The sequence below is a fragment of the Sminthopsis crassicaudata genome, chromosome 3, assembly GCF_048593235.1.
Source record: "Sminthopsis crassicaudata isolate SCR6 chromosome 3, ASM4859323v1, whole genome shotgun sequence".
Taxonomy (NCBI): domain Eukaryota; kingdom Metazoa; phylum Chordata; class Mammalia; order Dasyuromorphia; family Dasyuridae; genus Sminthopsis; species Sminthopsis crassicaudata.
In genome coordinates, this window is record NC_133619.1 from 217856134 (window position 1) to 217883467 (window position 27334).

At 35.3% G+C, this 27334-nt stretch overlaps 1 protein-coding gene across 6 annotated transcripts; it reads right to left on the reverse strand.

Moving 5' to 3' along the window:
• Window positions 1–1940: 1940 nt before the first annotated feature.
• RAB9A (RAB9A, member RAS oncogene family) lies at window positions 1941–27334 on the reverse strand. 6 transcript variants are annotated; one of them, XM_074299986.1, is made up of 5 exons: window positions 26942–27102; window positions 16846–16893; window positions 9510–9571; window positions 4298–4437; window positions 1941–3049 (listed from the first exon to the last, which is right to left on the reverse strand). In XM_074299986.1, exon 5 carries the CDS (start codon window positions 3017–3019, stop codon window positions 2414–2416), a length of 606 nt encoding a protein of 201 aa, XP_074156087.1. In that variant the 5' UTR covers window positions 3020–3049; window positions 4298–4437; window positions 9510–9571; window positions 16846–16893; window positions 26942–27102; the 3' UTR covers window positions 1941–2413. The 6 variants fall into 6 exon arrangements, with proteins under 6 accessions (XP_074156087.1, XP_074156084.1, XP_074156085.1 ...); XM_074299983.1 differs by lacking the exon at window positions 4298–4437; XM_074299984.1 differs by lacking the exon at window positions 4298–4437 and having other exon boundaries at window positions 9463–9571.

The window sequence follows — 27334 nt, forward strand, 5'->3', positions numbered from 1 at the left end:
TAATAGCTTCCCCGTAGTTCTTATCTCCCTCTTCCACAGAGCTGCCAAAGTGATTCCTGTACAGGTTTATCCAGGTCACTCCCCTGTTCAACTCATCATTTGAAATCCTAGTCTCATTCCATCTTATGTTTTCTAGAGCCAACACTCATTTACCCTCACACACAACATTCTAGCTAAACTGGTATGGCCATTTCCCACACGACATTCCATTGCTCATCATGCCTTTTGTAAGTGGACTTCAATGGCACCCCCTCCACCTTCAACTCAGAATTCTTAGCTTCCTTCAAAGCCCAGTTCAAGTGCCACCTCCTACATGGTACTTTTCCTGATCCTCCCAGCTACTAATGTTGCCCCAAAATTACTTTTTCTTCACTTTAAATGTTTTCTCCTGTTAGAACTTAACTCTTTAACAGAATAGACTATTTTTTTTCTGTATATATTCTTATTCTTCATTAAAGTCAGTGTACTTTGTAAATTTATGCAGATGTTACTGTCATTTTATATTAAATCTCACTATCATATTGTTCGTTTTTGTTGCCCTTCCCTAGACTATTAATAACTTAAGTGTGAGAAGCTGCCTTCATAGACTTAAAGTAGCTAATCTCAAATGCTATATCTAACAAACTTCCATAAGACATAATGAAGTGAATGTAAAATTAAGGTTAAATTAATTTCAATAAATTTTAGTATCTCTCCAGCTATTAATAAAAAAGTACAAACATCACTAGATACCAGTTGATGAAATTCTGCATTGACATTTTGACATTGTTCTATTTCTTCATTCTTCATAAGCTTATGTTCAAAATACTCTGAATTGTGTGATTTGAAAAACTGTATAAATCAAGGCTCCCCTAAGATTCTTAGGGAAAAAGATACCACGAGAGAGGAATTTAAAGTTTATGGGAATAATTATCACCATCCACCCTTTCCCATGTTACCAGTCTGAGACAGTGACTGCCCTAGTTTCAAGCTCTGATAAAAAGGAAGGATGTGAAAATGTGAAAGACGCTGTACATTCTACTTCTGAAAACCTAGAGTAGCAAATTTGTCTTTTATTAGTTTTACCACCTTGATAAAGTAACCTCTTCCAAGCTTTAGTATCCTCATCTATAAAATGGGGATAACCTGAAAACCTATTGTGAGAATCCAAATGAAAATGATGTATAAAATACTTTATAAATTTTTATAAAACATTCTAAATGTCAGCATCTAATGACAATTAAATATACACTATTAGGTAATTTAAGATATTTAAAATGTATATTATAGAACATAAGAACCCTTTATGTAGTCAGGTTTATTTTCTAGAAGAAAAGGGGTGAGATAAGAAGGGAAGAATAGAGAATGGAGATAAGTCAAGATTGGCAACATATACAATACTAAAAATTGGAAATTCTCAAATTTAAATTTAAATAATTTTAGAATGAAAAGAGGAAAAAAAAAAGCCTGAAAACTGGCATTTCTCTTAAAGAAAAATCTTGTTTCATTGTAATCATGTCCTCCACGGTTTACATTTTTTCTTATTATATTGAAAAATATATATTTTCTTAATAAAAATGTCTCAGAAAAACTACATCCCAACTCTAAGGATAAAGGTGAAAATACCAATTTCTCCCTTAAAGGTGAGACAGAATGTCCTTGTCTATAACACCAAATATTTAATGAAAATGTGCTGCTATATAAATGCATTCTAATTTACTTAAAAATGAGTATTTCCAGTTTCAAAATTAAAAAAAAAAAAATCTTATCAGAGATGGCTACATTTCCAGATACTTTAAAAGTATGTATTTTAAATCAATCAGTACTGCGATGGAGAAAAAAAAAAAAAAAAAAATCAGCTGTAGCCTAAAACTTTTGCCTTGTATCAATTGTATTCCACTCTTTATAGATCAGATATAAATAAATAATTTCATGTAACATGAAATATACCACTCAAGTTCAAGGTAAACTTGTGATTAATTTCTTTAATAAGCATTTTTAAAATGTGCTTTCAGTGAACCAAGAATGAAATGCTAATTTTGTAAAAATATATACATACAAAAAATGCATTCTCCATTTGAATTCTAGGGGGAAAAACCCAAGTAGTGCTTCCAGAAATTCAAGTTTTCATTTTATTTACAATTATTCATTTGATTTATTATTAGCTCTCAAGTTGCACATTAAATTTTAAGTAACCATTTATTATTAGAGACAATCTTGATTTATATATGTTACGTGCCTTCAGTTAAATAGGTTACTTAATGAATGAATATTTCCCTTCCACTTTCTAATGAAGCAGTAGTAGATTAGATTAAATTTTATTATCAGAATTGGACTTCCTGGACCTTTATTCTATATTGTTCTTCCTCCCATTTCCCCTGCCCCATTTTGTAAATGAGTTGGTTAGAGCTATATTGGCAAAGCTTTTTAATAGTCAACAACAAGATGAACTGGGCTTAGGCTTTCGGTGAAGATTGACTGTATCTGTCTGGATAAAGTGGTCTGACCTATCCTCAGTAGCAAGGATTCTTCTAACAGCTTCCTCAAAAGCTGCTGCAACATTGGTGGCATCTTTTGCACTTGTTTCAAAGTAAGGATAGTTGCCGTTGTCTCTGCACCAGGCCTGAGCTTCTTCTGTAGAAACTTGTCTTTCACTTATGTCAATCTTATTACCCAAAATCACAAAAGGAAAGCTTTCAGGCTCTTTGACATCTGCATAATAAATGAATTCTTTCTTCCAGTTGCTCAAGTTCTGGAAACTCTGAGAGTCATCTACACTGAAAGTAAGAAGGCAACAGTCAGAACCTCTGTAAAATGGTGTTCGCAGGCTTCTAAAGCGTTCTTGACCTGCTGTGTCCCAAATCTGCATGGTTACAAAGTGTCCATCCACTTCCAAGTCTTTATTTAAAAACTCCACACCTATTGTGTGGAATAGCTGGCTCTCAAATTTGTTAGTGACATATCTATTCATAAGAGAGCTCTTCCCAACGCCACCATCTCCAAGAAGAATTACTTTGAAAAGTGATGATTTTCCTGCCATCGTTTAATAAAATATTTTTACTCCAAAATCCTATAAAATAAAAAGAGAACAATCATAAGTAAATCTTTTAGTTCTTATTTAGACAAATTCAGACAAACTCTTATTTTTTTTTTTTTACACAAATAGTAAGATACATTACCCAGCTAAAGAAAATAGAGCAACATTCATATTCTCTTTTTGCATTGACAGCTATGAAAAGGGCTGCCTAAGAAGCAAACTCTGCTCTCTCTATCCTTGGAACTCTTCATGCAGGGTTTGGGGACAATCACTTAGGCTTAAAAAAGGGGTTCCTTTTGGGTCTTAGTTGGACTAGACAACCAGTGACATCCCACTTTTAATTCTTAAATTCTGTGATCCTTTAAATAAACTACATGACGGTTAGACTACAAACTTCTGAGTTAAACTATCTCTCTATCCTAGTAAAAATTCTTTTGTGGGCAGTACATCCTGGTAATACCAGGACTATTATACTCACTTTACAAATGGAACTGAAAGCTAGAAAGAGTAGATGAAGTGCCCAGTCATAAAAGTAGTATCTGACTGCTTTACTTCATCTAACATACTCTTAAGCTAATTAAAACTTATTTTGGGTAAATTCTAATAGGGAAAGAATTCACTTTTGTCTAAAGACAAGGAATTTTAAGCCAGGATTCTTGATTCCCAAGTTCAATGCTCCTCCTACCATAGCATGGTACATTGCCTGCTTCTTCAATCAAAGTCCATGTAAAGCTGTTACAAAATTAACAAATCAATATATAATTATATTTAAAAAAAGGGGCTGTCTTTGCATGTCTGAATGTTACTTTATAATTGTAAGATTAAGAACAATGGGATTCCCCTGATTATTAATACATAAAAGATTGACAATAGGACAGACTCTTTCTTCTCTATTAGAAATGCGAAATTTTCCTACTTTCTCAAATTTTAGAAGAGAATCAAAACGGCAGCAGAAATAGTTTGAAAAACAAGCAAACATGATTTGGCTAATTTCACCTGATATCAAAGACAAAAAAAAAAAATAAGTTAGCCAATTTAAGGAAATGAATTTGATCTTGTCTAAAATACTTAATGAATGATTTTCATTAAAGTTACTTTGTTTAGCAATCTTAGTTAACCAATAATATGTGAAGGTTAGCAATAAATTAAACTACCTATATTATACAATCCATTTGCTGAGAACTGATCAATGTTAATGTTAACTGGCTGCTGTCTAATGAAGCAGAAGGGGGCCAAAGTAAATTGATGTAGAAAAAAAGCACAGTGAATAGAATGTCAGACCTGGAATCAGGAAGGCCTGAATTCAAATTTGGCCTCAGATGCTTACTAGCTGTGTGATCCTGGGCAAGTCACTGAATCCTGTTTCAGTTTCCTCATCTGTAAAATGAGCTGGAAAAGCTAATAGCAAATCACTCCAATATCTTTGCCAAGAAAACACAAAAAAAAATGGTTCTGAGAAGTCATGCAAAAGTAAAAAGTACATAAAAAATAACAAAAGTAAATTGAAAATGTGAATTTGTTAGCTGATGATTTATTATTTTACTGGGAAGAGTAGGAAAGATAGATGTGTACTTTGTGATCTCTTTTCCAAAATCAATGAGAAAATAAGAATGATATTAAGTCTGTATTTAGAAAAAGAACATTTTCTTTATATGTAGAGAGATAGGCTTATTTTCTATCTGAATACTTTTAATGGAACCATGATTTTGTTAGAATATGTATTCCCTCCTTTCAATGCAGATCACAACTCTGTATCTCAGTAGCTAGTTCTCCAGTGTTGCTGTGGTAGAAAAATTCATCAACTGGTACCAATCTTTTCTATATGGAGACAATTCTTTATTCAGAATTCAACATAATATTCATGCTTCAGTGAAATATATTTTTAATTTTTTTCCTACTAAAACTATACACAATACAACCATAGTGTCCTTTAAAGAAAGAGAAAAAAAAATATTTTTCTGTACCCTTAGATCCAATGCAGTATAAAAATGGTCATTTTCTAAACAAAGGTACCCCCACTGACTCCTTCAAAGTGATTAGCAAGATTCTGCCATGAAAAAAACTAAAGGCTTTGAATTCAGAACCCTGTAATTTTAAACGGAGGTACATTAATTCACAACTGTATTATGCGTTTAAGATTTATAACATCTTTCCCTCCCAACAAAATCCATGTTCAGATATCATGTATTATGTTAATTCCACTTCACATATCAGGAAACTGTAGCTTAAGATTAAATTATTTGTCCATGATCCCACATCTACTAAATATCAAAAATAATCAGGATTCAAAACTACTTTTCCTAACTCAAATCCTACATTATTGCCATTATGCTAAACGTGAAATAGAACTTTTTCATCTATTGCACTACAGAAAAAGCAATTACACATATGTTCCTACATTCCAAAATCGGAGGACCTGAATGACTATTGGAGAAGTAACTTTAGGAGCCTGTAACCTACAAAATGAGGAGTTTAAGTTAAAAATTGTCTTAAGGTCCCTTCTGGCTCTCAATCCATCATGTTATAAGCGATGAGAGAACAGAATCCCTGACCACTGCTAATTAATATGGGGGAAGTAAAATATCAAGAGTTATATAGCCCAGGAGAATAGATGAAAGAGAATATGCCGAATCATCTAAATATTCTTGCTTTTGGCTATATCGTTCTGAGAATGGGTGGTCCATCTCTAGCAATCCTGTCCTGTCTTGCCACTGGACTCAGATGACACTGGAGGAGACAGTGAGGTTAGTGACTTTGCACAACTCATCCTCACTTAAGTCCAATTCACAGACAAGTCAAAACGATCACCATTCTTTTCAAAGGAAGGAGTAAAAACAATGTTTCTTAAACCTTAATAAGGCAAATATAAAAATATCCTGAGAAAGCATAGAAACAAACCCAGAGGTTATCCTAAAATTTATTGTTGCTTCAAACCAGAAACAAATAGCTATTTGTATATTATTTTAAGGTTTACAAAGTGTTTCCTGCCCCACCCTACCCCCCCAAAAAAACAATAAAGCAGGTAAAGAATTATCACTATTTTACAAATGATATGAAACTTAAATAAAAGTATTAAACAGTATGAATACTGGTCACCATTTCTTCTATGTATTTTGTTTCATGGATTGACACAATCAAAGAACTCATCCCCCAGTGGCTAGCCTACCTAGTAAAGTAAATTGAAGTTTCAGTTGAGCTTTGAAAGAAGGCAGGGAAACTTAAGTGGCTGAGGGCCTCTGTAACCTCCTACCTCCGAGGCTATTGCTTGCCAGGGCTATACATACCAATCTTCCCCAATAGACATGGAGACAAGATGGATGTTAAAGTGCCAAACAGCCATTCTTTATTGGTAATCTCAGCAAGGGTTAGCAGGAAGCAAGAACAAATGTATGTATGTCTCTGCTTCTCTCTCTCTGCATCCCTCAATCTCTCTACATCTCTGCCTCTCTCTACTTCTCTTCACATCCTTCTCTTTCGCCTTTGGGAAACCTGGCCATTTATGTTTATTCTCCTCTGGGATTATCCTGTGCCTAGCCCACTCAGCACTGCATAAGTAGATCCACAGAAGGGAGACACCTAGAGTTAGTGCTGCCTCCTAAGAAAAGATCTAGCAAAAGGACAAGCCTTCTCAAAGAAACACCTGTAAGATACAACCTCCTGCCTCAGAGGCCAAGCCCCATTTTACCTCCTGGGTCCACCCTACGAGCTGACATGGCATACATGGCAATTCTCAGAAGGAAAGTCTCTAACAGTCCTCATCAGAGCAAAGCACTCCAGAGATAGGGGACAGTCAACACAAAGGCAAAGACAGAAGCTAGAAGTGTTTTGTTGCAAGATATATTTTTTTCCTGGATATAATAGGAAGTCACTGGAAGTAGAGGGAGAAAAGGTGGTAAGAACGCTGTGTGACATGGTCATATACATGTTTTGTATTGTTTTTAGAAAAACGACCTTACCAAATGTGTAGTGGAAATATTATAACTGAGAATAAATTTGAAGTCCAGTTAGAAATCCTAATTGAAAGTGGATAGATCAGTGGCAAGAAGGGAGTGTATAACAAACTCGAGATATGGGATGAATGTAGAGTCAAAGATGAAAGTGAAACTTTGAGCTTCAATAACTGTGAGGATGGTGGTACCTTCAACAGTAATAGGAAAGTTCAAGAGAGAAGAGTTTTGAGGGGAAAATCATACATCCTGTGTTTTAGATATGTTATTTCAGATATACATGGGACATCGTTTTTACATGTTCACAAGGCAGCTGGAAATATTTGACTATAGTTCAGAAGAAACTAAGGCTGAATATAAAGATCTGGGAATCATCTGTATAGAGATGATAATTGAACTGATGGAAGCTAATGAGATCACCACATGAGACACACTGAGGAGGACTTTCCACACTATTCTGGAAGCATATTAGATACAATATGGTTAAATGATTAACTGAAAAGCTCCAGAATGTTAAATCAGACCAGTTGAAGCAGGACTGAAAATTTGGAAGCTTCCTGTTATTAAAGTTAAGCTCTCCCATTCTACTACCTAAGTATTTGACCTAAGCAAATTACTTCTCTAAACCCAAACTCATTTGTAAAATGAAGGGATCTACCATCCTCCTCAAAGTTATCCTCCACTTCTTTTTCTTCATCCCTTTTAAACCCAAGTACCTAGTCTTGTTCATTTTACATCCAAAATTTATAACTTTTTCTCCTGTACTTAAAAATGCCACCACTCTACTTCAGATCCTTATTATCTTTTTGTCTGATACTTTTAACAGTCTCTTACTTGAACTCCCTGACACCAATGTCTTCCCCTCGCTAAGCGATTTTCATATGACTTCAAAAATAATCATCTTAAAGCACAGTTCTCCACTCAAAAACCTTCTCCCACAATTCCCTTTGCACCTAGGATAAAATACAAATTCCTCTCCCTATTTAAGGCCTGCCACAATTTAGTTCTAGTCTACCATTAAAGCCTTATTATATACGGTCCTTTCTAGCTCTTAATGCAATTCTAAAATTCAATAGTTTCTTCCTATCTTCTTCCCCCACAAAATTAATCAGTACAACTGGCAGCTACTTCCCAATAGCTTTTAACTAACTCGATTACTCTTAGTTCCCTCCTTTTTCTTAAAACCAGTTTTCTTTAAAAGCCCTATTGGTTCCTCACAACTTCATAAACTCTCCTCTAACACTATTATAATGTCATCAGCCCCATCTAGTTTCCACTCTCCACAGCCTCCTATTCATACCCCTATTGGAGATCTACCTCAACATGTTAAAAACACCAACTTTTCCTGGACAATTTTCACAATCTTTGACTAAATGTATTATATTTAAGACCTATTTACATGTAAAAAAGACTTTTAAAATATCACTATTCAAGGGAGATACTTTTCCATGCAGGAATTTTTTTTAGTACAATGAATTCATGTGATCTAGGCTACCATCAGAATGTTTTATCCAGCTTTTGTACAGAAGCTAAGTGTACAATTTGACATATGCAATATCCAGGTCCATGTAATAGAGTTCAACTTGAAATTCCTTACCTATTAAAAAAACTGGTAATTCATACAAACCACTAACCTTCTTGCTCAACTATGTTGAAGTCTCATTTATACATACTGTTGTTTTTTAATCATTGTTGCTTACTGACTAACACAACCAAAAGTAGTTTAGTTACTATAACATGAACCAAAAAACTTCTTAATTACTGCTTTTACTCAGAATAAGTAAATGTAAAAATAATTTTTGTAACTCGCATTTAAACAGCATTTCTACAATTTAAAAAGAAACTTGTCAACCTATTTTTTCTAAGTAGGAAATTTTGTAACAATATGAGACCTTTACACACTAACTGGGCAACAAGGGAGAATCTAAAATGAATAATGAGGCAGATGATCTAGACCAGAAGGGAGGCTTGTTGTTCTGATATTCTGGACCTGCAGAGCTTTCCAGCTGTCTGGCAGAGGCTGAATGCAGCAGTATCAGCCTATTAGGAACTTAATCAAGGTAGACACAGAAGTGTGCTGCTCAGACCTAAACTCAGGTCAACTATGGAAGTTGAGAAAGCTTTCAGGTTCCTAGTCTGAGCTGACCTGGAGATCATAGAACAACACAATAATCAATACTCCAAGAAAAAGAAAAAAAAACCACAACTAGATCAACATAGATATATTCCCTTTCAAAAGAGCACAGAGCCAGGCCATAACATCAAATCCTAGTCTGGATAGAGGGATGAAGGAATGAACAAACAAAAAAGAATCCCACCATGATTATGGATACTCAAGGTAAATTGCGAGGAAGGAAAAAAGGAAAAGAAAAAATATTGCGAGTTGACAGAAAGAATTCAAATACAAGAGGCTGCATCTAGAATCACATATTTAGCAACCACCACCCTAAACTTGGGATACAATATTCCCAAAGGCTTACACAACCAAGATTTACTTACCCAGAAAAACTAAGTATAATTCTATAGGGGGGGGGGGGGGAATGTACCATTAAAGAAATAGAGAACTTCCAGTCATTCCCGATGAAAAAACTAGAGCTCCACAGAAACTCTGAAATACAAATACAAAAGGGGAAAAAAATACACATGAGCATAAATGAGCAATCATAGGGGATTAAACAAGGATAAACTATTTCCTTATATGAAGAAATATATATCCTGATATTCTCAAAACTATTAGGAGAGGTCATAGAATCTAATTAGACAAAAAACTTGAGTTTATTAAAGTATACAAGAAGTCTCATGAACAAGAGTTAAAGAGAGCAGACAACTCTAGAACTTCACCAAAGGAGGAAAAAATACACATTTTGGGCACAGTAGCTTATTTCATTCAGGCAAAGAGAAGAACAAAGGGAGTGTAGATTAAAGGAAGAGATTAGTCCTAAACAAAACAAATTTTTGAGGGTGAATTTCAAAGAGAGGTTTCAGGGAAAAAAGAGTAAAAGCAGATTACACTAAACCTAAGACACCTATCACCCTCCAACACCATTTGTCAAAGGGGAAAAAAAAAGTAAAGCAAATAGGATGAAGGGAAATTTACAATTCATCCAAAAATAGATTAGAAAGCAAAATCCAGCAACAATAAGTTGAAAAAGAAAAGGAAGACACCTGAATCAGAAAAATGCACAAAGAATTAAAATAAGAGGCTGGTGCACAATTTTTTATGCTTCAACTGGAGAAAAAAAAAGTAGATGTAGCAACCAAGATATAAAAGAAACAGCAAAAACAGACAAAAGAGAAACTACATTGGGTTGAAAGGTACTCTAAATGATACATTTTTTCTACTTTTCAATTTATTTTAATACACAGTGCTTTATGAACTATGTTGAGAGAAAACTCAAAAGGGGGAAAAAGTGAACATAGCATTTGTTTATTTACATTAAATCTCCATAGTTCTTTATTCTGAAAGCAGAAAAGTCTATTGGGATTGCTTTGGATACTGAACCACTGAGAACCAAGTCTTTCAGAGTTGATCACCACACATTCTTGCTGTTATTGTGTACAATATATTCTTAGTTTTGCTTCTTTCAGCATCAGTTCGAGTAAATATTTCCAGGCCTTTCTAAAATTAGCTTATTCATTTACGGAGCAACAGTATTCCATTAACCTTCATATAGCATAACTTTTTCAGTCATTCCCTAACTGATGGGATAATCTACTCATTTTCCAATTCTTTGCTATCATAAAAAGCTGCTACAAACATTTTTTGCACATGTGAGTTTGAAGCAGGTTGTGGTCCCTTTAAAAAACTGCATTTGTTATATAGAGAAGTGACCCTAATTTATAAGAAATTAAGCCATTCTCCAATTGATAAATGGTCAAATGATATGAACAGGGAGCAGCTAAGGGGTGCAGTGGATAGAACACCAGCCCTGAATTCAGGAGGACCAGAGTTCAAATTTGATCTCAGACACTTAACACTTCCTAGCTGTGTGACCCTGGGCAAGTCACTTAACCCCAGCCTCCCAAAAAAAAAAAAAAAAAAAGATATGAACAGACAATTCTCAGATGATGAAATTGAAACTATTTCCACTCATATGAAAGTGTTCCAAATCACTATTGATCAGAGAAATGCAAATTAAGATAACTCTGAGATACCACTACACACCTGTCAGATTGGCTAAAATGACAGAAAAAGATAGTGATGAATGTTGGAGGGGATGTGGGAAAACTGGGACACTGATGCATTGTTGGTGGAGTTGTGAACAAATCCAAACATTCTAGAGAGCAATTTGGAACCATGCCCAAAAAGTTATCAAACTCTGCATACCCTTTGATCCAGCAGTACTACTACTGGGCTTATATCCCAAAGAAATTCTAAAGAAGGGAAAGGGACCTGTATGTGCCAAAATGTTTGTGGCAGCCCTTTTTGTAGTGGCTAGAAACTGGAAGATGAATGGAATGCCCATCAATTGGAGAATGGTTGGGTAAATTATGGTATATGAAGGTTATGGAATATTATTGCTCTGTAAGAAATGACCAACAGGATGAATACAGAGCAGCTTGGAAAGACATCAACTGATGCTGAGTGAAATGAGCAGAACCAGGAGATCATTATACACTTCAACAATAATACTGTATGAGGATGTATTCTGATGGAAATGATTATCTTTAACAAAGAGAAGATCTAATTCAGTTTCAATTGATCAATGATGGACAGAATCAGCTATACCCAGAGAAGGAACACTGGGAAATGAGTGTAAACTGTTTGCATTTTTGTTTTTCTTCCCAGGTTATTTTTACCTTCTGAATCCAGTTCTTCCTGTGCAACAAAAAAATTCGGTTCTGCACACATATATTGTATCTAGGATATACTATAACATATTTAATATGTATAAGACTGCTTGCCATCTAGGGGAGGGGGTGGAGGGAGGGAAGGAAAAAAAATCAGAACAAAAGTGAGTGCAAGGGATAATGTAAAAAATTATCCATGCATATGTACTGTCAATAAGAAGTTATAAGTATAAAAAAAAAGATAGAAAGAGAGGGAGGAAGGGAGGGAGGAAGAGAGGAAAGGAGGAAGGGAAGAAGGGAGGGAGGGAAGAAGGGAAGGAGGGAGAAAGGGAGGGAGGGAGGAAGGAAGGAAGGAAGGAAGGAAAGACGCATTATTTGTGATTCCCAATCCAGAATGCCAGGCCTTTCATTCACAAATCCTGGTCAAAAGCATCCCTTTGAATTCCAATAGGAGATCTGGGCTTGTCCCAAGCCTCCATGGGATCTGAGCCAACTTGGGACATCCCAAGCCCCCATTCTGATGATCCCCTCCCGGTTTCCCAACCCACACCAAGCAAATTCTAGCCCTAGCCAAAACCCAGGGAGGAGCCAATTTGGGACTCCACCCACGGGGGGTCCTCTTTAAATAAATCTCTCATTATAAAAAGAGCCAAACTAAAATCCTCTCTTTGTAGAGGTTCCAAACATGTTAGCTATTCCATGCTTGGCATCCCAAGGCGCTTCTACCCACTGGAATAACTCTTTTCCAGTTCCATCTTCTCTTTACCCTCATTTCCTTAATCAGACTTTAACCTTACTTCCAAACCCCTAATAAACCTCTTTTATCAATCTAAATTTTCAGGTCTGTAAAGTCTTTTACAGAGAGCTTCTGCACCACCAGAAGGGAGTCCCCAAAACTCCCTACCCTTGTGCCGAAACCTACCCTGAACCCCGAACCTGCCACTAGACCTCATTTAACTCCTTGACCAACAGAAACTCTAATTTCATTTGGGTTCCCCAAATCTAAACCTCATCAAGTCCTTCTCCCTTATTTATGATATCTTTAGGATACAAACCCAAAAATTGGTCAAAGGATATCCACAGTTTGATACTTCTTTGGGCATAGATCCAGAGTGCTCTCCAGAATGGTTGGATCATTTCACAACTCTACCAACAATGCATTAGTTTCCCAGTTTTCTACATCCCCTCCAACATTTATCATATCTTTTCCTTTGATCTTAGCCAATTTGAGGTATGAGGTAGTCCCTTCCCTCAGAGTTGTTTAAATTTGCATTTCTCTAATTGAGAATGATTTTAAAATGGCTTTAATTTCATCATCTGAAAACATTTCATATCCTTTGACCATTGGGAAATGACTTGTACTCTTATAATTTAACATAGTTCTTTATATATTTTAGAAATGAGATCTTTATCAGGGGCTGTAAATATTTTTTTCCCAGCTTTGTACTTCCCTTTTAATCTTGTTTCTGTTGGGTTTGTTTATGCAAAACCTTTTTAATTTAATGTAATCAAAGTTGTTCATTGTCTTTCGTAATGTTCTCTTAGTTCTTCTCTGATCATAAATTCTTCCCTTCTCCAAAGATTTGATAGGTAAATTATCCCTTGCTTTATTAATTTGTTTAGTCATTCCTTATGCCCAAATCATGTATCCATTTTGACCTTATTTTGGTATGGGGTGTGAGATGTAGGTCTATGCAGAGTTTCTAACATAATTATTTTTCAGTTCTCCTAGTAATTTTTGTGAAATAACGAGTTCTTAGTTCAAAAGATAGAGTTAGGGGGTTTATCAAATACTAAATTATAATAGGCCTTGATTATCATTTCTTGTGTATATAACCTAATCCACTGATCCACTACTCTTTCTTAGCCAGTACCTAATGGTTCTGATGACTGCTTCTTTATAATATTGTTTAGTTTTGGTACTGCTAAGCCAGCATCCTTTATATATTTTTTCCCCATTAATTCCCTTGATGTTTTTGACCTTTTGTTCTTCCAGATGAATATTATTTTTTCTAATTCTCTAAATTATTTTATAATGTATATTCTATAAAATTTTAATTCTATAAAATAAATTGTTGGAGTAAATGATAAATTAATATCAATGTTAAACATATATATGAGAAATAATAGCATCTGATAAGGAAATGTTAACTGATTTATTGTCATTTATATTATATAACAGAGAAATTATAATAGTGGGGGACTTCAATCTGCCCTTTTTAGAACTGGATAAATCTAATCCCCCCCCCCCAAAAAAACTAAAGAATGTCCTGAATAGAATTTTAGAAATTACTGAACAGAAAGAGAAAAGACTGCATATTTCTAAACTGTCTATGGCACATTTATAAAAAGTTGACCATGCTAAGTTATTTGGACATTTAAAACTTCACAAACAAATGTAGAAAAGCAGAAATATTAAACATTAAATGTGGTTAGACCACACACACATGCAATAAAAGTATAGTCAATAAACAGCCAATTTATTTATTAAAAATCAACTGGAATTATTAGTTTAATATGCTCTTTGTTATTTCATTATTATTTAACTTATGTTTAACCTAAAAAACAGGTAGGCCAATAAACAAAGCAGAGAAACAATAATTTCATTAAAAATAATGGTAACAATAAGACAACATATCAAAATTTTGGAAATGTGGCTGCTCTTAAGGAAAAATGTATCTCTAAAAATTTTCATCAAGGAAAGAGAAAGAGCAGATCAATGAATTGGATTTGCAATAAAATAAAATTAAAAAAAAAAAAAAAAAAAAAAAAAAAAAACAAACCTAGAATACCAACAAATTTAAAGGCCCAATTAAACATCAAAATATAAATCCTGAAAAAAAAAAAAAAAAATCAAAATTACCCCCCCCCAAAAAAAATTTTCTAGTGTTGTGTTTGGTTTTTTTTGGAGGGGAGGAATGGGAGAACCATTTGCTAACTGGATTTAAAAAGAAGATTGGTAACAAATTACCAATATCAAAAATGAAAAAGAGATGAATTCAGAAGAGATACAATTATTAGTAATTTTGCCAAATTATATATGAATAAAACTGGTAACCCAGATGAAATAAGTATTTTAAAAAATTATAAAACATCCATATTAACAGAAAAAGAAAAAAAAAAAAGCTGCCCAATCTCAAAAAATAAACTCAACAAGCCATAAACAAATTCCAAAAGATAGGCTATACATGTGAAAAAATGTTTGTGGCAGCCCTTTTTTGTAGTGGCAAGAAACTGGAAATTGAGTTAGATGCTCATCAGTTGGAGAATGGCTGAACAAGTTATGGTATATGAATGTTATGGAATATTATTTTCTATTAAGAAATGATGAACAGGATGATTTCACAGAGGCCTGGAGAGACCTACATGAACTGATACTAAGTGAAATGAGCAGAATCAGGAGATCATTATACATGGCAATAGCAAGACTATGCAATAATCAATTTTGATGGACATGACTCTCCAACAATGAGATGATTCAGGCCAATTCCAACAGTCTTGTGACAAAGAGAACCATCTGCGATCACAGAGACGACTGTGGGGATTGAGTATGGATCACAATATAATATTTTCACTCTTAACTGTATAAATATGTACCCATATAATGTACTTAAGATATACTTTAACATGTTTAACATATATGAGACTGTCTGCCATCTAGGGGAGAGGGTAGAGGGAAGGAAGGGAAAAGTTGCAACAGAAGTGATTGTAAGGGACAATGTTGAAAAATTACCCATGCATATATTTTGGCAATAAAAAGCTATAATAAAATATATATATCCCACTCTTTTTGTTGTTTGCTTGCATTTTGTTTTCTTTTATGGTCTGATTTTTCTTGTGAAGCATATTTGTAGAAATAGGTATATAAGAACTGCACATGTTTAACATATATTAGATCACTTGCCGTGTAGGAAAAATTAGAACACAAGGTTTTGTATGGATGAATGTTGAAAATTATCCATGTATATATTTTGAAAATTAAAAGTGGATATCTTCAACATAAAGAAGATCCAACTCACTTCCAGTTGATCAATGATGCACAGAAACAACTACATCCAGAGAAGGAACACTGGGAAATGAATGTAAATTTTTAGCACTACTGTCTATTTATCCAGGTTACTTATACCGTCAGAATCTAATACTTAACGTGCAACAAGAAAATTGGATTTACATACATATATTATATCTAGATTATACTGTAACACATGTAAAATGTATGGGATTGCCTGTCATCTAGGGGAGGGAATAGAGGGAGGGAGAGGAAAATTTGGAAAGATGAATTCAAGGGATAATGTTATAAAAAAAATTACTCATGCATATATATTGTCATAAAAATTTTATAATTATAAAATTAAAAAAATAAAAATTAAATATTTTTTTAAAAAAGATAAGCTAAAGCCAGACTATTTAAAGATTTTAAATTTCAAATAGAAAAATGTGTATTTTATTCCAGAAATAAGCACAAGCCCCTGTAGCTTCTTGAGCAATGTAAGGAGGACTCAGACCTGTACTTTCAGGAATTTGACAGCTGTGTGAAGAATGAATTGAAAAGGAGAAGGTGGAGTTTGGGAAACCCAGGTTGAAGGCTAAGTAGATGAGATCTAGCTAAGGCAAAAAGGACTTTCTCTATCATAAGTGAGGCTTGAAATCACAAATCTGACATTATAAAAGAGAACTAAAAGCTATAAATCACTAAGTTTTTTTTAAATCATTAAAAGTGATGAAATATTTAGACTAAATTTTTTAAAAAGCAATTGATAAAATGCTTCCAGTTTCTAATTTAGAGGCACTTGTTCCAACACTTAATTGATATCTTGAATATGATACAAATCTCAATTTTTCTATTTACAAAATGGAGAGGTCATATTATGTGCTATTGATATTGAAAGGTTACTATATTTTGTAGCCTTAAAGCACCCTGTAAATTGTTACTATTTAACTAGCTTTATCTTAAAAAAAAAAAAAAAAAAGTATCTGTTGAGGAAATAGTATCACATTCTCGTTACAATAGACATTATAAAAATATATGAACAACTGAATTATGATATACTTTCAAGTCTTTTTAAAGAAAGTAATTTTAATTAATTTTACCTTAAAATTGTTCAGTTTGAGTGCATTATCTGCATTACCAACATTGTTCTGAAAAGAAAAAAGAAAGCCTTAGTTATGTTCACTGTACTGCCAGAATACGGGTAGAATAACAAACCAATTTTATATTTTCTAAGAATGTGATAGATTATTTAGTAATAGAGAAAGGAAAATCTGCGTGTGAAAGGTTTTTATCAGTTTCATAAATTGACAATGACAAACATTTCAGAAGGTGTGATCTTGGTTTGATATACTCATTACTCATAGTGAAAACACACACACAAACAAAAAAAAAAAACACTAGGAAAATGGCACAGCCATATTCCAACATTTGATGCAAAGAAAAGTAGGAAAGTTTTGTGAATAACTACATTGAGTTATTAAGTCTTAACAACTTAGCAAATACTTTGATACTTGATGAAAATAATTCAGGCCAAGGATGGCAAAACATGTTGCATAATATAGCAAAAGATCAAGAATGAAAAAGGACAGTTATATAAACACTACAGAAGGTTTATGCCTATTAACAGAATGCTTTTTTCAACAACAGAGTTGAAGATATGAAGCAAGCATTATATCACAAAACAAAACTGACTATTGTTTGACACATCAAGACTGATTATTAATATACAGGTCAATTTAAGAATCAGATACCTCTATGGAAACAAAAGATTAAAGCAAAGGTTAAAATCAATACCAAGTCAGAAAGGAAGACCATCTGAAGATGACAATTTTTAAAAATCTCAGTATAAATCCAAATTAAACTAACTAAATCCCACATCAATATAATCTGGATATGAAATTCAAAGGAAAAAAAAATTGAAGTTAAATGCAACATCCATTGGTATTTTCTATAGTGCTCTACCCTTATTATCAGTAAAGACAGTGAGAATTACCATAATGAATCTGCTATATTAAGTGAGAAAGTGATAATCGAATTTAATAAAATAAAGTCAGGAAAAAGCAAGCAGAACTGAATAAAAGAAAATTGTGCAAGAAAAGACCCAATTTTTATTTTTTCAAATAAGTATTTTATTTTTTTTATTCCCCCTCCCTCCCACTCCCCCCAAAAAAACAAAACACCACACCCTATGGAAAGAAAAATGTTTAAACCATTATGTATTATAAATATATTATTCAACCAAACATTCTCATACTGGCCATTTCCAAAAATGTGTGTCATTTTGAAAATTTAGTCACCACTATGTCAAGAAGTAAGCAGCATTTATTCTCTAGAAACACGGCCAATTACTCTCCTTAAAAGTTTTTCAAAACTGTTCATTTTTACTACTGTAGAATACATTGTTTTCCTAGTACTGCTTACTTCACACCTCTGTACCCAGTGAAGACAGGTACAAACTAGAAGCAAATATATGACTCTACAGCCATAATTCAGAATATTGTACTACTATTTGTATTTTTTTTTCATTTGTGGTTCTTTATTTAGATTAGTAAAATGTTAAAACTAAACCCACCTTAGTGATCATCTAGTTCAAACTCCTAATTTTACCAAAAAAAAATTTCCCCAACATCACAGATGAGGATTCAAAATCCACGTTTCCTGACTTCAAAAGCAGTATTCTATCATATTATCCCCTTAAAGGCTCATTTAAACAAATATATGTATGTATAAGTGTATATGCACTCATACACATAGATATATATGGAATTATTAAATTAGAAAATATATATGCTAGAAGTGATAACAGAATAAATTCTCTGTACCTAATTATGATGTTGTAAAAGATGAGAATTTGGCTATACAATCCTATTCCTACTCTTCTCATTTCTTTATCCTGGATAATTTATTTAAATGTTACTTTCTACACATTTCTTCCAAGGCAACATAACATCCAAAGTCTGATGAGAAACTCATTTTTTTTTGGGGGGGGGGGGAAGCAATTACCAATTACAAAAGGAAATTAGTAAGAAACAACCTGTTACCAAAGTGGGTGGAATTAACAGCAGAATCTTTCATTGGCATAGTCAGCTAAAAAGTTGCCAAATTGAAAATATAGTTACGTTTACAAATTGCTTCTCCAAATGGTTCATATTTTTAAGGAGTCCTTAATTCTATGTCATAGGACATGAATTTGAATATATTACACTACTACTGCGCTTGTATCACGTGACCTAGATGGGCTACAGTTTCTTCATTTGTCTATTCCAGCTATTTTTTTTTTATTATTAGATAAACATAAAGAAAATACACAACTAGTTGCCTGAAATCACTTGAATAATGAACCCTGGAACCTGCCTGGAACCACTGGAATAATGAAGCCTAGAATAAAAATAATTAAACTTTAAAATGATCTCCATATGTTCATGTAATATCAGAATAACTTTCTTAGATATTTCACATCCTTTCCTCACACAAAACCTGGGCACTTCAGTTAACTGACACTCCCTCCACAAAGGTGACCAAAGCTCATAAGAAGCTAGAAACAGAAGTCATATTTACACAATAAAAGATGAACAAGAGACTTCCCCCAAATCTACAAATGCAAAACCTTTATACACTTCGCCTCCAGAGAGACTGAAGTTCACTCATTTATAGCCTCACTTCCAAGATCTTTTTGTATTGTACCACATAGTTCTTGTGGACAGCTCTTCTTTATGACTACTGTCTTACTGAAGCATTCCTCCAGGTTTATGGTTTCTCTTGTAGGTTTATGGATTCTCTTGTCAGCCCTCCTTGCCACTAATGTGATTTGCAACTTATTCCCAAAAATCCAGTTCTCCATGAGAATACCATGATTTTTTCATGCCTTTACTGGTCAGATCTTTCCAAATATTTCAAACACCTCTGCAATGTATGCCCCGCCCTACTTAAGGTTGAACCTCCCACTTATTTAAAGGGAGCACAATCAGTCCGTCTCCATTTGTTTTCCATCTCCAGCCACAGAAGCTAAAGTAGGATATGCAACTTGTTCTAAAGGGGAAAATATCAAATCCTACCAAATAGCAGATGCTTCACAATTGGATGTTGTTACATATGAAGATTTATCTGTGCTAAGGTTTCCTCACACTAGACCTTTTACTTGGCTTACACTGTTTGTTTTTCTTGCAAAATTTATTTCTTAGCATTGAAGAATTTGAATGGGACCTATACCACACTTGAATGGCTAAGATAAGTTCCATAAAAAACTTATTACATGAAACTGATGGGTTAGAAAAGTAAGGATCTCATCTTAATTACTTTCTGGTACTGCCCTTAGCCTAGAAATACTAGTAATTGGGTGTTTAAATACATTTTTAATATATTACTTTTAATACAATATTATGTTAAAAAGTGGAAGTTGCTAACACTTGACACCTAGGTAATAAATATGTCACTGCCATTTTATTAAGTTATATACTTATAGGATAAATAAAAATAAAATAGGATAAATGTTAGGAATTATTGCTGAATAATATGCCTACTGTTGGGTCACAACCACAGCAGAGGGAGTTCAATTAGAGAATATCACTTCTAATTAAGTATGGAGTAATGGGAGTCATCTATTCCACTAAGGTAGCACACCCCCAAAAACTAAGGAAGCAGACTAACTCTTTAAACTTGAGACACCAACTAATATGATTCATAACTAGTATAGCTGATAACACCACTCTCATATTTTTAGATCATGTTTTAGGAAAGTACCAATGCAAGAGCAAGGAGACAGGAGGAGAAGGCATGAAGAGAAGGGAAAGACAGAGACAGAGAAGGTATTTCATCCAGAAACATGCAATTGGTTTCCAAGCTCTGACTGAAATTACATGCAGAAAACTATCATAGGATTGGCCAGCAAGACAGCTAAATGCAACATGTAGCCAAAAATTTCCATCACAGAATATTTTAGAAAGGCCAAGCAGAAGAAATTTGTGGCAAAAAAGGGCCAAGGATTAGGAGATAAGTAGTAATGGCAATTTTATTTGGTTATAATAGTATTCAGTATTATTATTCAATAGTATTCACTAGTATTCAAGGTTGACATCTTGATAATCCACTAGTTTCACTTGAGTGTTTCAATACCACAGAGAAAGAATACTGGTTATTTTAGATTATTATTGTATTCATTATCAGAGGGAAAAAAACTACCCTTTTTATACGTATGTAAGTATTCTGGTAAATAGTAAGGGACACACATACATACACTCACAGATGTATGTTGTTATGATTAAACCAAAGCAATAACAACAAGGTCACAAATCTGGGTAGCTAGATGGCTGAGTGGAGAGAATGCTGGGCCTGCAGTAAATTTTGAGTTCAAAATCTGACCTTTGACACTAGGTATGTAACCCTTGGACACTTAACCCTGTGTACCTCAGTTTTCTCATCTACAAAAATGTAACGTGCCCTCCTGGCAGTTACAATTACTAGTCTGCCCTAGGCCCAACAGAGTACCTTTGACCACTGACCTTTGCAGTGTCACAAAAAGAACTGGATAAAGAAATGGCAAATCACTTCAATATCCCAAAAGGGGATCATAAAGAGTTACACAAACAACTAGACAAAAAGACCAGAGCTGGGGGGGAAGGGGGGAATCACCAATTTTACACAGAACAGCTCAAACAGAATATAAACAAGGGGCTATTATGGTAGCAAAAAGAGATGAAGCTTTTAAATCAAAGCTACTTTTACATTTCCTGTCCAGTTTCCATCTCACATTTTACCTGTTTGCTTAAACAGGTAATTAAAATGGAACTAGGCACCACCAGTCCCACAGCCTTAAAAAAAATTAATTATCTGGAAGGGAAAGCATGAGCTGGAGCCAGAATATCTGGCAGTCATATACCAGGAACCACACCCCATAAATGTGGATTTCTCAAGTGGACTAGTTTCTACCATTACCAGATTCCAATGTTTGCTGCATCAAAAGACAAACAAACAAACAAAAAAGGCAGCATTTTTTCTTAGAACTTTAGTAAACTTGGCTTCTTTCACACATACATAAAAAGGAGATAAAGTACAGTGTCAAAAACATTTGCCAACTCTTAAAACAAAAATTCAGCAGTCCAATAAAAACTGTTTAATACACCAAACTGTTTAAATTTCAAGCACAAAATCAAATTTTACTAAGGTAACAAAAAAAAGTGGGGTTTTCTCCCACTAAAGACAAATATGCCTTTCAACCTTAATGGCATGCCATAAGAGCACATTCTTATAGTCATTATTTTAAAATACCCTAGTTTTCCCCTAAACGTCAATATAAAGAAATGTTTATCTTTTCTTTACAATCACACTCATCGTTCACAGTTTTTTGTTGTTTTTTTTACTGACCATTAATTAAAATTTGTCTTTGTAAATTAAAAAGCTACTTCAAAAGATCATCAAACTGAGGGTCTTCTACTTAGTTTAATTCTTTTGGGAAGGTAAACTGAGGCTGGAGAAAGACCTTAGCTTAAAAAGGCCAAGATCCCCCAAAGCATTCATTTGCAGAGTTCTCCCTCATTTAAATCCAAATCACTTGCAAAGAGAGACAAAGTCCTCCTGATACTATTGGTTTTCCTCAAGAATGAAGAACAAAAGAAAACATTCCATTTAACATATCATTTGTTAAGCACTTCTTATTAGATAGATTCTTGCAGGGTTCCAGAACTGGAAAGGTAGAAAATAACAAAATCTAGACTTCAATAGATAAAATGATAATCCACCTAAGTGCCATTAAAAAAAATTTTAAATATTCAAATATGACTTTTAGAGCTAGAAGTGACATCTTAAAGATCATTTAATCCCATTCCTTCATTTTATAGATGAGGAACCTTAGAAAAGTTAAGGGAATTGTCAAAAATCACTGAGCTGGAGGATATCAGAGGTTTATGAAAAGAGGTGGTGATGAGACCGGCCTTAAAGAAAGCTATTTCTATGGATAGAATTGAACTTCAAGGAATTGGAAAAGGACAATAAGTAGGTGTGTTCAGGATAAGAGTAGTCAAATATTTAGGTTAAAAATTCACTATTGATGTTATATCTATATACATCTTCCCAATAAATTAACTTTGCAAAAATGTGCAAGCATTCATCATGCCTTGGTATGACTTCACCAGTACAAAAAATACTTACTCCACCTTCCTCATTTGTTTATAAAGGACTGCCCAAAGATTACACAACTTATCTATCCTTATCTTGTCCCAATTTTCCCAGAAATCCAATTAATCTACTAGTCATCATTTAGATAAATATATACAACAAGTTTTTTCCCCTGAGGCAATTGGGATTAAGTGTCTAAAGTCACATTTGAACTCAGGTCTTCCTGACTTCAGGACTGGTGCTCCATTCACTGTGACACCTAACTGCCCCAAGACTACTTTTTAAACACTTACTCAGCAGCTTGATACCAGAGGTACTACTAGGCTTCCCTGAACACACCCTATACCAGATATACAATGAATGCCTTCCTCAACTCACACTAACATACTCAGTCTAGTTTATCTGTCACTTAATTTAAAAAATTTCAGCATTAATAACGACCTCAAAGCAAACATAATCTAACTTATAATGAACTCCAGAAACAAAGATCCCAAGACCTTCTGAGGAAGTCCATCCTACTTTCTCAACCATTTTTCCTAGACTTCTCTCCTTGATACTCTAATCTCTTTTGGAGCACCATTTTCGCTCCCAGTTCTCCCATCTATATCTGACTAATCCCTTAGCTAACTCTCTCTTTCAGATCATGCCCTCTAACCATAGGTGTGTCTCAGGGTTCCATCCTTAGCTCTCAAGTCCCTCTATCCTACTTAGTGACCCCATTAGTTTACATGGATTTATTTTAATGCTGATGAATCCTCAAATCTCCCAACTATCTTTCAATTGGATGTCCAGAAGACAATTTAAACTTAACATGCCTAAGACCAAACTTTTTTTCCTTCTAAAACCTTCACTTCCAAATTTCCCTAATACTGTCGAGGATACCACCATCCTTCCAGTTTCCTAGGCTTACAATTTAGATGTTGTCCCTAATTCTTCACTCTTATGTCTTATATCCAATGTGTGGCAGGCAATACCTGTCTCTGCTTTTGCAATATTTGTGGAATATACCTCCTCCTTTCCTCTGACACTACCTCCACTCTGCTAAAGCCTCTTATCAACTCACACCTAGACTATTTATCATAGTCTGCTAGTAGCTCAGCCTTAATCAAGTCTTTCCTTACTCCCATCCCAATCACCTGCCAAAATCAAAATGGTTTTTGGTAAGGCCCCAGTTTGGCCATGTTATCCCCATACTTGGCCACTAGGTGGCGCAGTGGACAGAGTGCTGGGCCTCTATTCCCCCCCAAAACTAAAACTAAATCTATCACTAGAGTTCCTCCCCACAAAAAAAGCAAAAATTGGCAGGCAGACAAAAATAAGTAATGTATAAGTATATTGATAAAAAACCTTCGTGCCACACCAAAGTACCAAGAATCACTGGTTGGAAAACAGTGCTCTTTCACAGAAATTGAGAGCCAGAAGAGACCATGTAGCATATTTAACAGAACAAGAAATTAAGGCCCAGGGAAAAATTAAAAGGCTTGCCTATAATCAAACTGGCATTAAGTAGCAGAGTGAAGATTGGAAACTCCTTTTGATGATACTCAAACTCTGACTGCTATATCCACTTCCTTTTATCTTCTGTCACCCCAATCCCAGATTGGATCATAATTCCCTTTGAATTAATCACCCTAATAAAAGTACCTTCTTTGTCAGCACTACAAATATTTGATTCATATTTAGGAATGTGTACTTCATAGATTTCACACATATGAAATAATGTATGTAAAATACTGAGTAAAAGGTTCCTTGTTAAACTCTCCACATGGTTTAGTAAAATGAGTTGCTAAACAAAAACAAAACAAATGCTTTAAATGACAATTACTTTAATGTCATTAAACTAATGTACTCTAGTAAAATTCAAACCAGATATTTTTCCACGAAATCTGCACAAAATTAGGGGAGTATGTAACTCCTGGTTAACTGTTACTTAAAGCAAACCAACCAACAAACAAAAACACTAGAGCCTGTAAGAACCTTAGAACTCCCATCTTTTTGCAGATGAAGACTCAGAGGCCCAAAATGGTGAAATGATTTTCTGAAGATCACATGGAAATAAGGAGAAGCAAGGATTGAATTCCACACCTTCTGACTAATTCCAGTACACATCATAATAGGTTAGCCTACAATTGTGTTCTTTCATAAAATCACATATACTATTAGAAGTTGGTCTCAAGTGCAACTCCGTTTTAAAGACGAAAAATTTGAGAACTAGAAAGCATATATGCAACTCCTCCCAAAGAAGCAACTAAGCTAGCTGCAAAGCCAGTATTTGAAGTCAGATCTTCTATAAGTCTTATAAACGCTATAACTTCCTTCTTAATATTTCTATCCATAATCAAAAGTCAATAGCCTTTAGGTCCACTGATACCCATATTAAAATTACTAATCCTATCAGAAATGCTTCAATTAAAAATCCCATTCTCATTTCTTCCAGTCTAAAACTATAAAAAATCAAGACAGGAGATCGTGATACTTGGAGATAAGAGTTTCATCTCTTACTGATGTTGCTTACTGTATTCTAGGATCAGTAATTTATTGCTGAGATTGAGCTCTTTATTTGAATGTGACGTCAAAGCATTTATACCACACAAGCATTTCTAAATATCGGATCTACAGTGGGGAAGAAGGACTGAGAAAAATGGAGGGAAAGAGCATCGAAAGGCAGAAGTACTACTTAATATCAATCTATGATCTCACTACAAACCTACTCTAAGAAACACTGAGTATCCTAAACTTAGGGAGGAAAAAAAATCACAAAAGGTGTATTTTTCTTCAGCCTCAAAGGTCCCAAATAGTCAATAGCAACATTAAGAGTAGAATTAGCTAGCATTAATAAAGCGCTTTAAAGTTTACTGTCAGTATCAAGTGCCTACTATGTGCCAGGCTAGGTGCTGGAGGAGGATGAAAAAAACAAAAAACAAAAAAAACACCAAAAAACAGTTCCAGCTCTCTAGAAGCTTCTAACATCCCTGGTAAAGTCCTACCAATAATTTTATCTCGATGGAGGGGATGTGAGGGGAGAGAGTTTTCCAATATGTTCTACAATACAATGTGCCTATAAAAATATAAAAAGAGAGCTACACTATTTGAGATGTGAAAATTTAAAATAACACAAGGTACCCGTTTCCTAAGTTCCAGGCTATAAAAGGCTGGAACTTTGCTTAAGAATTTAACCTGAAATAGTTTTGCTTAAACACAATTTCAAGCAAACGAAATACAATAGCACAGACTTAAATCCCTAGTTGCATCCTTGGAGGTTTTTCCAACGTAATCAACTGAGACTGGAAACAACTGAGGGTTTTTGATTTTTTTTTTTTCCTATCAGAGAGAAAGCTATATGGGGAAGGAGAGGGGGAGGAGACGCTGGGGATGGTCCTAAAACCAAAAAATGCCCTCAGTTTTAAAACATTTTTATGCGAGCGACAAAAAAAGCAACAAAACGAGTCTGGTCACGTGATAATCACGGAACAGGGCGGATAAAGTTATTCCTCCAAAGAAGCAGGGTCATGAGACAGGGCGTTCTCTGCCCCCACCCCCACCCCAAACTTCCCGGGAGAACGCTTAAAATTCTCGTCCCGTCTCACGAGTTGGAAGAAAACCCCAAACTAATAAGAAAGCTAAGTATTCCAGGGGCACAGGTCGGTCCCCTCCGCGCCCCATTTTGGGTCGCGAATCCCCAGGACTTGGAAGTCTCTAAAGCGTCCAGGAATTGCCGGCCCCGTCCGGCAGAGGTGGTAAGTGGTGAGGGCTCTCTTGGTCCTGCCCGTGGGGGTAAAGAAAATAACTCAAGTCCTCTCCCTCCCGCGACACAGCCAAGCCAGCAGCAAGGGGGGTGACCAGCCCCGGCCCCACCCCCGAGAAAAGAGGCTGTCGGAGGTCAGAGGTGAAAGACCCTGGGGTGCCCCCTCTGGGCACCAATGAGTGACGACGCCCCTACCCCATTCCGGCTTTCCGGGTAGGAGAGAGCCCCTCCACGCCGCCCCAGCTCCGGTCCTCTGCAGGCTCCCGAGAGGCCGGAACTCTGTGGTCCCAGCACGAGCAGCAGGCGCCCGCCTCCCCGGGTTTCCCTGCCGCCCTACTCACCTGGTCGCGGCCCGAGACAGCCAAAGGCCGCAGCGGGGATGAGCCGGCCCCGCGCGAGACGGGGGTGTGAGATCGGAGAAGTCTAGGCGGAGGCGTCGCGGGTAGTGCCCGGCTCCGGCCCCAGCCGCTTCCATCTAGAGCGGAGGGGACAACATGGCGGCGGGGCGGAGCGTGCGAGAGGGGCGGGGCGCTAAAGAGAGCAGCCCGGAATAGGTCCTAGAGAGGGAGAGAGGGAAAGAGGGGGAGGGAGAAACAGCCCCGGGTGTCTTGTGACCCGCTCTCCTACTCTGCTTACTCCCTTCCACATCACCTCCTTCAAGCCCGGCGCAGGTGTTTTTGGTCACCTGGGTCGTAACAAAGTAACGACTTCTTTGCCGGCAGTCCCCCAACTGC